Here is a 15823-nt window from a genome sequence, read left to right as displayed (position 1 = left end):
CGAGGCGGAAACCTTCAAAAGGTACCCGGTGCCGTGGGAGCGACACGGGGTTATGTGGGATTTTTACCGCACTAATACCCCCCAGGGTGGCCGTCCTCAGCGCTGTGTAAATGACTACGGGATCTCCAAAGGAACGCAGCCGGAGTCCTCTCAGCGTACTGCCCCGTCGGGCTCCGCCCAAGTGAGATTGAATCACCACATCGTCCGATGTACACGACGGTATGCGACCACACATACCGCCGTCCTTCCCGGGGTCGTTGGCCGGGCGGTTCGAGCTCCCACTCTTGCCACCCGCAACCCCGAAAGCCCCTTTTAGTCGCCTCTTACGACAAGCAGGAGATACAAACCTATTGACACATCAACTTGTAGTTCTTTAGAGGGTTTGGAGCAATAAAGGTTTTATAGCCCGTTTTTATAGCCCGTTTAGGAGAAAAACATTATTTTCGAATCGTGGACTTATAGAGGTTCGACATACAAAAATTCTAATTTCTAATTGTAAATTCCAATTCTGTATCTATTCAGAAGTGGTTACGCGTCTTTGATAGGCTTCAGGTAAAACCCCCAATCTATATGGATTTGGTTACTGATATGGGCGGCAGTGACCACTTTCCAGATATACTCCGTCCTCGTTTCCTACTTTATAATTAAGGAAAACAGTCCATACTATCTTCCATGTCTATCAAACCGAAAGAAAATCACCTGTATTGATAGTGCGTTCCTCCATATATTCATCCCGCAAAATGTTATAATCATAGGGTCTTCTAAACTATAAGTCCAATTTACATGCTATAAGGAGCAAATTTTATCTACATTAAACGCTTGATTTTTTGAAACAATTTATTTCGATAAGGATTAATATTTGCTATTTATTAAAACTATTTTATTATGAACTTCATTTTTGTCTTCTTTATAAGTCATAAAAAGTTATTGTGATGTACGCAAAAAAGATAGACATATGCCATCGCAGACTTATTTGTAGATATTTTCAAGGTGTACAGATACTGTAGAACATTATATTAATTTATCTTGTAGGGTTCAGCCAGCGTTTGCAATGTAAACCCAATTTTTTTTTTATTTAGGAAATCTGTAAAATTATCAGTGGCTTTCTAATATGTTATGCTTGTATTATTCATACAAACCTTCCTGTTTAATCACTCTATTAAAAAAAACTGCAAATCCGTATCCGCAAAATCCGTTGCGTAGTTTTAAAGATTTAAGCATACATAGGGACATAGGGACAGAGAAAGCGACTTTGTTTTATACTATGAAGTAAAGACACCCGCAACCAGAGCACGCGGAGCTAAGCACGTGCGTTCCATAAGGAGGCTATCATCGATCTGACTAGCTAGCCCGCCGCCCCTGACACAATGGTTGGAAATTCGCAGAGAGGGTAGTAATATAAAAATAAAATCTGCAACACTAGCGATGCTACGACGCTTTCTACAACGCGCCGTCATATATACCTGTATCTTTTGAAATATCGTATTCTTATTGAATTTAATGTGAAAAGGGAACTCATAAAAAAATTATCATTTATAGATTTAAAATGTGGTAATTTGGTGGTAACAGAAAAAGAAAGAACAAAACTTCAAAACAAGAATCTAGAATCACCAACATCCTTTTGAAACTTTATTTTCACTTACAATATTATAATCAACGGTGCCTAGTACCTATCTAAAATTCTATAATTAACAACTGTGAATCATCAATCAGTCTTATGCATTACAATATTATAAATAATATTTTAAATTAATAAAGTATCATCCAAATCGTATTAACAAAATGAGTAATTTTCATACATTTATCTTGGAAGAAAAAATAAGGAAACAAAGGAAGTAAAAAAGTATATCGAAATAATATGTAAATAATGAAAACTATACAGAATAGAAAAAAGACAAAACTTAAAATCTTTTAGACAAAGGTTATAGAGACACTGAAGAATAATTAAAAGATAAATCAAAGTATCCAACATAGAGATAACATTAAGAAAGAGAACTTATTCTTTTTTCACTGACCTGCAGGACAGATAGAAGTAACTTTAAAACAAATTAATCATCAAAAAAAACTCCCACATTTAACCATTACTTCGAAATATAGCAAAAATATAGCATCTTGCATATCTCAAAAATATTGCAGTATTCACTTCCCATTTCTCCAGATAACCCTTGAAACAGTAGATTTGCGAGTTTGCGAGATTCAAGAATAGCGGCAACCTCCATTAACTGTTAAATAAGCAATTTTTATCACTTGACTTAAGCTACAGCATTAAGCCAGCTTTAAATCAACTGCTTTAAACCTAAAAACATCATGTGCAAATGCATAATAAACCTTAGTCATAAACAAAATCACTTGTTATACATAGCCGCACCAGCCTTAGCCAACTGATCAGCCATCTCATTGCCGTGCACGCCACGATGGGCCTCCACATAATTCCACTTGATTTGGAGCTGATCTTGCAACTGGTCCAGTTCTTTGAAGTCTATTTCATTCTTTACTGGCTCACCGGATTGTAGTTTCCATCCTTTTCTTTTCCAACCTGAAACAGCATACATTGCATAACCTAAAAATGTTTGGAAAACTAGTTTCTGACAGGAACTATGTGTTAAGTTCAGTGGTGTGTGTCAGGCTGTGTTGTGTTAGCAAGTCACCCACATCTATTACAGTTCAGGTCACCTAATAGACCAAACAGTAAATCTATTTACTGGCCAAAATATTATATAAGTATGCAACTTATATCATATCTCCAAACAATGAGGGATGAGGCAATGCCAGGGCCCTCGAGCATACAACTTGAGGACTCCTTAGAAAGTAATATTTGCATGTAGAATTGTAGATTTTTAATGCACATTTTTAGATATCTAATTATAGAAATGTTAATGATGTTGTATTATCGATATTTGTTCATAGTGATTAATGTTATATTTATATCATGTGAATAGTTTAACTATCTGGGAGTAGCTGTAACCTGACATCTTTTAAGTAAGTGGCAAAAAACAATGAGTAACTCTGATGAAATCAAATGAAATATCAGCACCATGGCTAAGAATGAAAACCAAGTATGTTTTTAATACTTAAGGTTTTATTTAAGAATATAAAACTGTCAATGCTAACCTGGCATCCACTTGGTAACTGAGTTGATGAGAAACTTGGAGTCAGTATTGATGCTGAGCTTTGTCACACCATTCTGGAGAGCAGTCTTAATGGCACAGGAAGCTGCTTGTATTTCCCCACAGTTGTTGGTGGCTCGGCCGGACACTGGCTCGCTCCTGTTCATGGGGTGGTTGTCACCCCAGTACACCCCGAGACCAGCTTTGGCACCACTCCTGCCATTCGCTGAACAAGCCCCATCGGTATACACCTGCACAAACCCATCATTGTCCTCTGTAAACCCAACTGTTCTGTCTTTCTGGTCAATCAATATGGACTTACGGCCGGTTTTAACTGTATTTTTCTTTATGATCTTGTCCACGCCCTTCTCGAAACCTTTCAGTCGTTTCTCAATGTCATCCATCTGCTTGCAAATTATGGTGTTCAAGTCGTCAGATCCGTCAGACCCCTCATTCTCGCTCTCACTGTAAGATTTGCGTTTCGATTTCGACCTCTTCTTCGGAACTTCATCCTTATGCTTATACGACGATGAGGTGTTGAATGATCTTTTTAGGTTGTGGCTTGAATTATTGAAGGTTGAATTGTAATCTGACTTCTTAGGTTTAGAGTTTGTGTTACCTCCGGCAGTGCTAATGAAGTCCTGAGCTTCCACGACAGAGTTGAACTTCTTATACCTGGCGCCTGGAAATCCCTTCACTTGTGCTTCGCAGTCGGGCCATGTCATGAAAATCCCAGCCGTTCGCCCCTTGGCGACAGCGTAATAAGGCATTTTCGTGTAATTAAATGCGCTACACAATTGCTTTCTGATGTTCAAACTAGCTGAAAACTTTAGACATACCCTCCATAACATTTGAAAAAAAATATAACTGAAGAATTCTTTTTAATAACATTAACAATGTCTTTGTCTAATGTCTATCAGATGCACGTTGTCAAATGTCAGTGTCAGTTGTCAATGTCACAATATGACTTAAAGGTTTTTTAATTTAGAGTGCTTATAACCAAGTCTTGAAATGTTACATTTCGAATAAAATATTTTTATTATTTCTTTATTGGATTTTTTTTATCATAATGTTGCTCTTTAAATGAGTGACTTAATATTGAAATAATAAAATTCACTGGCTGGCGTCTCTTAAAGTCCATTGAAACGTCCGATTTTCCACTGATATCATGCAGCTTCTATTAAAATACTTTATAAAGTCGCTGGCCCAATGAGCCTTCTACCCTTTGAGTTTCCTGCACTATTATGACTTTAAAATGTTAACGATATACTTAGGTCTTCCATTTACGGGTTTGATAATAATCTAGAACGGACCAAATAACACCTTTAAATGATACTGTTTTAATCCTATTAATGGTATTCAGTAACTCATGTACAGAAACTGATGTAACTGCGTAACTTATTATCAATTTAATTGTAATAGAGATAACATTCTTGTTCGTATTTGTAAAATTAAACTTTCACTTAATTATTATAATATATCTGATCACGGCTTCCTTAAACTGAGGTCATAATTACAGGCGAAAAGGGCATATTTTGATGACATACCCATGATAAAGCAAGAAATCAGTGTCTGTACTTTTATCAAGATAGATATCATTCATATTATATGCAGGAACGTTCAATAATGAGGATCAGAATAAGGGTAAATAAATAAAATAAAACTTAATGAAATACATAATGTACTTTATTAGGATACTTATCTAGGTCTGTCATCTTCATCATTGTTTAGTTAACATAGTAAATCACCTCTAATGCTCGTAAAAAACCTGATATTTAGTTTATAATGTGGTTTCCTTATATAGTATCTACATCCATTCATATATAGGCTAATACATTATAAGTAACTAGGTGAAATAAATAATTTGGTAGGTTCGCGGGATTTTAGGATCAAAGCAGGTGTAAGTAAGGATAAATACATTTTTTTCTTCTTTTGATACATTTTGAAAAAGTTATAAATAAAGTAATTCATTGTAAAAATATAAAAATACACTGTGAAATCAAGAATGAAATTAATTAAAAAAAACGTGATTGCTATAATATAAACGTAATTGAACAGAATTAAATACCTATATAAAAATCTTAGTATAACAAAAATACGCATTATGTTAGAGTCACTTGTTTTCCAAGTACAATGTTTTTTTTTGTTTTTATTAAAACAGTTACGATTTTGCACCTAACATAAAACCATCAACATACAACGAAGTGAGAAGATGGCATAACTTCTAAGTATTGCCAGGTAAAGGCTTGTGGAGAGATTCAAAATGTTTTATGTAGACATAAAAAATGCATTTTAATGTAATATTAAATTAATATGGTGCTTTGTAAGATGTAATTAAAGTATTATTTATAACTTTAATTATACAATTTGATATCCTTTTAATTTTATTTCACATGTTCGATCGATTTCAGATGAGAGGTTCTTAAATGATTAAATATATGAGAGGATATCATTTTTTTAGCTCGTTTTTCAAGGCTACAATACCAAAGTCTACAACAACAACCTTACGGAGTTTTGTCTATTTAACACTCTTGATAGTATACTTTCTGATCATTGCAAAATAATTAATACATATAATTGAAGTCGATTTTTTCTTAAAAATATTCTTACCCTAATTGTGATACTGTTCTTTTATAAATTATATAGTCATAATGTAAAAGTGTATTTTAATACAGTTTTTTTTCAAAGATATTAAATATGTCTAAATGAAGCGTCTATTTGTAGTATTATCAGGTATTTTTATGTGTGACATACGCTCTACGGTCCCAAATACAAATAGATATAAATTTATTAAGGACTACCGTTTTGCATATTTTATTTAACCCACGATGATGTATTTAGATATATTTAATATATTTGTCGTTCCAAAAATTTCGTATAAATGGTAATGGCACAGTATTATTACATGGCTTGGAAGTTTTCAATACAAGACATAGTAGGTAAAGGAAATCTCAGCTAAAATTATCATTGTCACTTTTTGGTACAAATGGTACATTTACGTATGAGGTACACGATTAAACCCGACCACATAACAATAATCTGAATTCATTAGATTAGTCAAATTAGAACATTAAATTATTGAAGGTTTCATTACCAACATTTAACAATTAAGATAAGTGTCAAAAATACAATAAGATTAGCCTAAACAAGAACTATTCAAACCGTTCATTCAATGAAAACATCATTACACCTCAAATTCAATGCGGTAACTAATAATACAGACCTAACAATAAAAATAACCAACTAAGTTACCTTAAAACTCCTAATATTAATGGTAGGTATTTAAACATACCGTAAATTTTAATAAAATCAATCTAAGATAACAGGACACAACATATTAATAAAATTTGTTAAACATATGAACAATCGTTTTGGTTAATAATTGGTAAAGGTCAATGAAGCACTGATGTACTTGAAACGAAGGCTTTAGCGTTAATGATGACTAGTTTAATTAGTATGCAAGGATAAGGATAAATAAAGTTTAAAGGGGGAAGGCTGGTCGAAGCTCTGTGTAGATGGCGCCAGTAATATGGTAATGTATTTTTTTTAATGTTACACTAAAGGTTGATACACATAAAAGCATTGCGGCTACGCGTCGCAATGCGTCTTGCTACCGAGCCCATTCTTCAAGCAAACGTATTCCAAATACGCGGTGCGTTATGCAAACTACGTTGCAATGGGCTAAGTCAATGATTTTGGCAGTGCGGCACCGCAACGTGCGTCAACCTTAATTCATTATCTCAAATAATGCAAGACTTTTTTTTATTTACACTAAAAAGTCAATATCTGTCACACTGACACTGACAATAGCTGTCACACTGACATTACAAAACGTCAAAATAAGGGACACTAGTGGCGCCACAAGGCGGTAAAAATTAGAAGTAGCCGTCCTTCCCAACAAAACGGTAATTAATCCCGTGTTGATAACGACAAAGGAATAAAGGAGGCACAATTTTCAATGTAAACGTATTACGTCACACATTATAACGTCTCAAAACAATTGCATTTAAGCACAAAATTTAAATATAGATTTTACATAGTAAAACAATTATTCTAATTACACTGATAGGTACCTAAGAACCAAATACGTTTAGTTTAGGCATTTGTCATTTCACTAACAACCGAACATTCTTTGGTTGTGACAAACTTTGATGTTTTTGTAGAAATTATATATGAATGGTAGACCGTCATTTAGCTCGTAATTCAGCACCCTGTAGACTAGAGAAAAATGTATGACCTACCTAGCATTACCTACAAGCTTATATACAGCTGCCTTTACTACCTTGTCACTACATATTAGGTACTCATGCCAATAATAGATAAACTTGAAAATGGCGTTTGTTGTGAAATGTGGTTTAAATTAAATCTTAATGTATGTCTTTACAGTTGAGATGCGAAGAAAAGAACGTGCTGGTACTAGAAAAACTTTATGTAGTAATTTCGGAAAATAGATCGCCAATTTCAAGTTCGTTCTTCATTAGCGTGGCTTATAATAAAGCCTACCGCGGCCATACGATTACGATTACAACGCAATTCTGCGAATACTATAACTCGTCTGGTAAAGACGAAACAGTTACTAATTCAACTCACGCCACCGCTGTCCTACTTTAAAGTATTTTAAACTGAATATTATAGGCCGTTATTTATATGCTAGAGATCTTATAATTTAAGGGAAGGGTCTGTATGGTGATGAGCGAGATCACACCAATTGCTGACTGATGTCAGATATTTTTAACTTTTAATAAATAAGAAAATATTTTACACATTACTATTCTTGTTCAAGAAATCTATTGCACTTCTCCTTCTTATAAACATAGTGTAGCCCAAAATCGAAAGCTACTTTGTAACCCTTTGGACAACAAAATCGTCTTACCCCTTATTATGGGCGAGAAAAGAAAAAACTTTCTTTTTGATTTTCGCCATGAAAATTAAGATACTGTTTATTTCGGATTCCTTCCTTAGCATTAAATAAGAGAAAACTTTAGTATTTGTTTCGGCGAACCCAACTACGCCACTGCTTTCCGAACCTTTCCCCCTTGACAAAGCTATAGCTTGACCCCTTGACAATCACGTAATACAAGGACAGGGCAGCGCCAGTTCACACCTAATCCTATCTACACTACAGGTCATCATACAAACAATCCGAAGATGACGTACATTGACACTATCATTCCTATCCAAATAAAGGTAGGCTTACGAGACGACGGTATCTCTGACCCTTATCAAAAATATCTCCTATTCTAAATCTGTGCGTGTTTCTTATACTGAATTTGAATGTCCATGAGTAAAGCGTTCAAGTGACGGTATTGTAAAGCCTTATGCATAATTTGAACTGTCCAAAATATCTATTTTCTGGATGGAGCCATGATATGAGATTACGACGGAAGAGCGATTATGGCCGATGTTATCTAATATCTATAGAATGCTTGCTCGTGTCAGAAACACTTTAAGTGAAGTCTTTTGATTATAGTATAGTAACAATCTCGTCTACGTAATATTAGGTTGAGATTTGAGTTTCAGTACACAAGCAGCTTCTACTACAGTAAATAATAAATAAAGATATTATATGAAAATTCAAAGTAATAAGATCAATTATGAAAAAATACAAAATATTTATATTATCAATCCAATTGTGTGTCTAAGCTATATAGCTTCAAATTACAGTACTGGCAATATTAGATACAGATTTACTCTCAAGACTTGCGGAAAAATGGCATATTTTTTGGATGAAAAAAATGGATAAAAAAATCATTATGTATAAAAAATCCATTTACTTGAGTATTTACTTCTATATACATATAATAATGTTATTTTAGTAAATATATAAAGCTACGTGTGTACTGACATTCAATCTTGTACAATTACTGAATACATGCATGAGCCCCATGTAGTACCTGACGGCAACCCAACATCATTATCTCAGTTAACTAAATAACTTAGTGACCAATCTCGAACCGAACTATTATCTGATATGCTTACCTACTTTGAGACGTAATAGGTATTAACAAAACACCGTTAGACCATTAAATATACAATACTAATAAAATGCCGTTACTAAGACGATGTTAAAACACACCATAGTTCAATATAACTAACCGACACCTCACTACACTACGCTACTCCAACCGTCTAGTGCTACAAGGCACGTATCGACCTCTAGGATACGTTGAAAAAATATTCTCTGCGTATCAAACATAAGTTAACGTTAAACATTCATTACACTACCGTTGTCCATTGCACATGGCGATCTTTGGCGTTCACTAAGTTCAATTATTGCGTCCGACAAAAGCATTGTCGTAACAGCGAGGTCTATATGGAGCACTCGTCGCTATCCCGCGCGTAATCCTCGTCCTCGTCCTGATTCCTCGGGCTGCTCTTCTTCACTTTAGCTGACACTACTCCAGTGTTCACCTTACTGAACAGACTGCTTCGGTTCAACCTCGATACCTCTCGCTGAGGACTCAGTCGCTCCGCGATCGCTTTCTCGTAGTTATCTGAGATCTTGTTCACGCCGTTAACTGGGCTCGTGACGGGCGATTTTATTGCCTTGATCGGGGAAGTCGCCTTATCGCCAGCTTTGTCCAATAACGCTCCACTAGTGGCAGCGGTGTAGGAAGGAGGGTCCTTCGCCCGAGCGCCGTTCGGGTTCAGTAAATGCGAGTATAGGAAACTGTTGTTGCCGAAGCTGGCGTATCGGTTGTCCATTTTCCCGTTCATCATCATCAGGCTCACGGGCTTCTCGGGCGGGACGGGTTTCTCCATCTTCCTCTCGTTTTTGCTGGTGCCCTGGTTGGCCCATCTTTCGTTGTTGCCGATGGAGTAGATGGAGCTGAGGTTGACGAAGCCGCCTGGTGTTGACGAGGGATGTGTTCGAGACACCCCAGCAACCCCTGGAACATCTCTTCGTTGCGCGCCCGCGGGAACTCCTTCGCTGAGAGTGGACTCTTCCACGCTCGAGTCTTCTATTACTTCGGTGTTGGTGACGTCATCAATGTTAGGCGATAGACAGTCGTCGTCCGTCTCATCGTATGAGCTGGAATTGAGACACGAAAGTGTGAGAATTGGAATAGTAAATGAAAGTGTACGGTTAAATATATTATCATATCATATTATATGTACTGAATGCAACAGATTGATCAATCCTTATTAAGGTTAGTCGCGTCATGCCCGAGTCAATGTCAATTTCCATTATTTACAAACAAAAGCTTAAAGTGTGTGATAGATGATATTAAGTACATATTGCGGGGAATAAATATGTTTCATCAGTAAGGCAGACAATGACCTCCAAGCAAACGGCGTGAGGTTCCACATTGAATGGTTCTGTACAATCGTTGCTGCTTCGATGTCGACATGACACGGTGCAATCACAAAGCGACAAGTTCACGGCAAATGCATTTGAGAATCAAGGTTTTTGAGGTCATTCAAGCTCTCAAGCAATTCCTGGATCGGAAATACGTATACGTTTACGGTGAGTGCAGCAAAATGAACAAGACATACATTTTAAATCACGAACACATTCTTACCCTAGCATAGCCTGTTCTGTCTTCCTCCCTGATGAAAGAAATAGCAATACATAATGAACGAAAGTCAAATAAACAGAAATGAACATAATTGTGAGGTAATACATAGACACATACATATATAAATACTTATATAATATTTCAGGGATACAATATAATATGTAGGTGTATGAAATGATCTAAGTTCTAAATTATTATGATTGGAAATGATAGGTATTTTTCGAATCCGATCATGATTAATAATCGGAAGTTTTGCATTCAGAACATATTGCACAGTGAAGTACAATTTATATTAAATATACCTTATAATGGCTTATTTACACGTACACAGTAGCTAACGCCATCTATCGTATGCTAATCTTACACCAGTTTATAAAACAATATTTCGGTCTAAACCTTGTAGTGTCTCTAACTTCAGCATTATTTTGAGCCTTTAATGTATGCTATGATATATGATAATTACTAAAATTTCACTTATCTGTGGTGTTAATTTGGAAATTTGATAGAATTGTGAAAGAAACACGATACTTGGAAAAATTGTGATGTCTATTATTTATCATGATGTGTTTGCTACGATGTAATTTTTGAAAAATATTATAAGTATTAATTATGAATCCATTCTAATGTTTAAAATATTATAAACGATAGAGTAAAAAGTTAAGTAAATGTAAGATCATTATTTAACATCATTAAAAATTTACATGCGTACTCATAGTTTTCATTTTTCACTAATTATAATTTTCTCATTTTTTAAAATAGAAATTCTAACAGGTAGCGCCATCTGTGATAGTATTGAAAAACTAAAAGTAGCTCTGTCAAAAGTACGTACCTATGAAAATTCAAAGAACATTCATTTAAGTAAACATACCTACTTTAACGATTTTAGAAATAAAATATAAACGACTACTCCACGTATTTTTTGTCATTTGGCCCCAACCATTGCATTCGTGTAAATAGTCACATAATTATGTTATTACTCGATCATACCAAGTGCGTGCTTTCGCTACGTCATAAGTGCGATTTAAACAAGATGCAATAATGTATCTAACAGCCGATCTAGTGCGCTTATAAGGGGTCAAATCTACTTTACCATACATAATGATATTATTTGTAAAATTTAAATCCGTTCAGCCCACTAGCTCTGCACAACTCATAGAAACGACTAATATACTTCTTTTTCTCAGACTCTCTCATCAGTCTATACAACTGCCTGTTTGTAATGGGAAAGAAAATTACATTTACAGTTATTACAATGAAGATAGATTTGTAAGATTTACAATTTTATTGTAGTGCAACTTACATTTGGTCCTGCGCATCACTACCGCCCTCTTCCGCTACTAACAGCTCATATTCTTCAGCCGCGAACCTATCCCATTCTGACATCTGGAATTTACAAATAAAACATTTAAATGTTGTTTATGTTTAAGAAAAAAATACATTCTAAATTTAAAAACGAATATTCGTCACCTGGTATTGAATGAACATAAAAATAACCGTCATAAACTCTAACGGTCTTATTCATAAAAAATGCTTATAGAAGGTTTTAAGCACTCATTAGTTAAAGTGTTCGATAAGCTTATAAAACGTTCTATAAAATTGCTTATTCATAAACGTTCCATAAACATTCTATAACTAATGTGTCGCTAAAGTCAACTATAAATGAAAATGTTGCCATTATAGTGAAGTTCGGCGAACAAATTGACAAATATCCATAGATAAACATCATTAAATGACATTATTTCGTACTAAAAAAATTTCTGTCTTGACATTCTTGTCAATGCGTTGTCAATAAAAGCAAATAACATGTCAGTGTCATTGTATTTGTAAATACCGCGAATTTAAAAATATTTTATTTCTTAAAATAGGATATTAAGCAAAAGTTGTTAAAAGATAAAGGAGTGAAAATTGGTTGGATATAAATGTTTTGTTAAGTTTCGTTTTGTAAACATTCGCAATATCTTATGGCAGTAAACATTGTATTTCAGAAGGTGTACCAGAATCTCCGCGATCTAATTTACGATCATTACGTACGAGATCAATTATAAAATTTACTGTCGATTTATTAAAGCGATAACGCTTCCGAAAGTCTTCGTCGTTTAAAGAAAACGGATCACTCTTTGGTGCGATGTTCTTCGAAGTGGACGGTTTTCTAGATTATTAATAATATCTAAGCTTTGTAAAATTTGCATTGTAATTTGAAATAGTGATATAATAATGTTATTTATCGGATATTTAAATAAATTATTTCAAGTTTATATGCAAAACGGACATTGCCATTTAAAATTTATTCAAAACATATTGTCAAATTAGGTTAGTAATCACTAATCAGCTGATGAGAGTCCGCCATCTTTGTCTTATAGCACTGTTATAGTAGGGTTCTGGCCTCTATAAGTTATACAAGGCTTATAGAACGGTTTAGTGCCTAAAATACGTTTATGAATAACACTTTTTGACAATCGTACTATAGCAACGTTATAAGTGTGCTATAACTTTTTATGAATAAGACCGTAATAGTGTTGTTATTAAAACAATGTTTCGAAGATTTTTGATTAAATAAAAGAAGTAGGGAATAACTCTGCAATCTACTCCTTAGTGTTTTCATTGACATGACGGATAGATCAATTCCAAATAGAAATGAAGTTTTTGAGGTCGATCACACATAATTATGTTTTTAAACCTTAGAATTAAGTTGAAACGCCATATTATATAAAAGACTTTCCTTTTTCAGGTAGGAATATTACCTGGGGTTAAGTACATGATTGTGTCAAGCAATCACTTTTATTGCAAGGGTGAAATAGTCTATTCCTGAAGTTCTAGGAGTTTCCTAACTGACCTCAGAATCCGAGTCACGCTGCGTGGCGAACGGGTCCCGCTGCTCGTGGTCCAGGTACTTCTCCAGGTTGAAGAAGGTGTCGAAGAATATCGGCGTGAGCTTGAAGTGTATACCTAAAGTTCTTTAAAACTGACCTCAGAATCCGAGTCACGCTGCGTGGCGAACGGGTCCCGCTGCTCGTGGTCCAGGTACTTCTCCAGGTTGAAAAAGGTGTCGAAGAATATCGGCGTGAGCTTGCAGCGCTTCAGGTCTGACAGCGTGATCTTGCCGTCCACCGCTGGGTGCACCATGTCTAACATCTGGTGGTGGATATTTGTGGATCATGGATCATTAGTGCAATTTCGGAAATTATAACGATATACCTATTCAATGGTGAAATGTTAGAAATTATTGGAATATATTGAGTAGCAAAATTCCAGAAATTATTATGATATATTTATTAGAGCAATGTTAGTTTTACGAATACGCCAATGAAGGTGAAATTTCATACATTTGTAGTGAAACTTCAGATTTTTTTTTAAATTACCCTAATAAATAAATTTCTCACTGCATAGTACTGAGAATTGGCCCTTTCCTTCTGTAGGTTATAACCTACCTACCTGTATGTTATAATTAAACGGTTTTTTGAAGTCATGTCAAATCATCATCATTACAAATTTAAACCTAAACACAGGGCTTCTCTTAACAGGAGACTTAACCAAAAACAAACAATCTAGATTGGTGAAATTCTAAGGTGGTGTGGTATTGAACGCACTTGGCATAAGCAGTCAGTAAAGGGCAGTGTTTCGATGCCTATCGCCTCCATCCGCTGCATCTGCTCCTCGTAGAAGTATTCCAGCTCGTACATGGAGATGAAGCCGTCACCGTCCAAATCCATGCATCTGAAATAAATAAAATAATTATTTACCAGTCTTCATAAAACTCCATAAAACTTATCTCAGTATTATTTGAAAGCTTTAAGCTTTCAAATAATACTGAGATAAGTAAATAATATTTACACAACACCAGCCCACAGGGCACGAAGTAAATTAGTATGGAAATTTGCTAAGGTTTTACAGGAAACGACTTTTTGAGACAATAAAAGTTAAAATAAAGGTATGTCCCGATACAAGGAATCGATACTTTTTAGCGTTTTTCGATTTATCAATTAATTATTTATTTACCTAATACCGACTTTAAGTAGGATTTTTGTTCTATATGTAGTTGGTTACAGATGGACGGCAGTGACTTAAGCCCATCTCCCAGATAGATATAATGAATATGAATATTAATGAATTTAGTGGAATTTGGGTAGAGCAACGTGCGGTATCTGAACTAATAGAATAGCATCAGTATCGACATATGGGTTGGGTATCAGTCGCGTAGCATAGTAAATCTAAATATCTCCGTGAGAGAAGGACCTTACTATCAGCCGAGTATATGACGGCATACTCGTTTGTTAATTGATCAATCCTAAATATATATTTGTTACATCAAACTCTAGCTACATAACAAACGCCGTTGATTACATAAACCAGCATGTTAAGGTAGAGAGCAAGTTAATGGTCAGTGGTAATGGCTCTCGCGCGCACGCCATGCCAACTTTCTCGAGTGCCGCCATGCATGCGATGGTTTCTCTATCGCTATTAAATTTAAATATACGTATCCATAAAGTTGTTAGATATTTTCCAATGGGATCGATACCATTATAAGCTATGTTACATTTTAGTAGGGTAAAATGTATATAATATTTATGTAATTTATTAATTACGATATTTATTATGGCCGAATTTAGAGGTGTGAAGGCCTTGGGGTAAAGAAAGATAGTGGAGGCCCCTAATTATTTTTCGCAGTAAAAGGAACATTGTTTTCTGTCTAGTCTATCAAAAAATTACCGCCAAAAATTAAATTTATGAACATAGTTTGGAAAACATGTCGAATTAGGATATTTTTTCTTTATTGTGTGCTTACTGCCCTGGGACCTCCCCCAGGGCAGTAAGCACACGTGTCCTCTTCGGTATTGGGGGCCCCCCGGTCGCCGGAATGAACCCAACACTTAAATACGTACTTGTCGGCGAATAAGTCCATGCGACATTTGTTATTTTGTAAACACAACTTTTTAGACTGGGGCCTCCATTCAACCAATTTTTCCGCCCCGGGCCTGTGACAATTTTAGCCTGCCAGTGCTGGGGAGCTGGGGCTACCAACCTGAACCAGTACTCGATGGCGGTGGGGTGCGTCTTGTCCTCCTCGGCGAGCAGGAACCACACGAACTCGGTATAGGACATGCGCGGCTCGCCGTCCGGCGTCACGCGGTTCTGGTTGCCGCGCGTCACGCACCCCGACAGCACGCGCTCGATCATGCGGCTGGATAGAGCTGGGGA

At 35.6% G+C, this 15823-nt stretch overlaps 2 protein-coding genes across 2 annotated transcripts in view; both read right to left on the bottom strand.

Annotated features, from left to right (window-relative positions):
- Positions 1-1587: 1587 nt before the first annotated feature.
- rnh1 (ribonuclease H1) lies at positions 1588-4042 on the bottom strand. The gene is made up of 2 exons (XM_073079613.1): positions 3112-4042; positions 1588-2536 (listed from the first exon to the last, which is right to left on the bottom strand). Exons 1-2 carry the CDS (start codon positions 3956-3958, stop codon positions 2346-2348), a joined length of 1038 nt encoding a protein of 345 aa, XP_072935714.1. The 5' UTR covers positions 3959-4042; the 3' UTR covers positions 1588-2345.
- A 4747-nt stretch (positions 4043-8789) lies between these two features.
- Positions 8790-15823, bottom strand: part of LOC140747284 (uncharacterized) — a 181314-nt gene continuing 174280 nt past the window's right edge. Inside the window, exons 7-11 of the mRNA XM_073079612.1 lie at positions 15648-15816; positions 14215-14341; positions 13595-13759; positions 11928-12010; positions 8790-10140 (exon numbers count right to left, since the gene is read on the bottom strand). Of these exons, the coding sequence (XP_072935713.1) occupies positions 9417-10140; positions 11928-12010; positions 13595-13759; positions 14215-14341; positions 15648-15816 (1268 nt within the window). The 3' untranslated portion in view covers positions 8790-9416. The remainder of the gene's footprint in view (positions 10141-11927; positions 12011-13594; positions 13760-14214; positions 14342-15647; positions 15817-15823) is intronic.

Source organism: Epargyreus clarus, unplaced genomic scaffold (genome assembly GCF_041222505.1).
Source record: "Epargyreus clarus isolate Ecla_fem2 unplaced genomic scaffold, WU_Ecla_fem_2.2 ptg000014l, whole genome shotgun sequence".
NCBI lineage: Eukaryota > Metazoa > Arthropoda > Insecta > Lepidoptera > Hesperiidae > Epargyreus > Epargyreus clarus.
The sequence above is the reverse complement of the archived record's forward strand: the minus strand, read 5'-3'. Positions and strand labels throughout refer to the sequence as shown.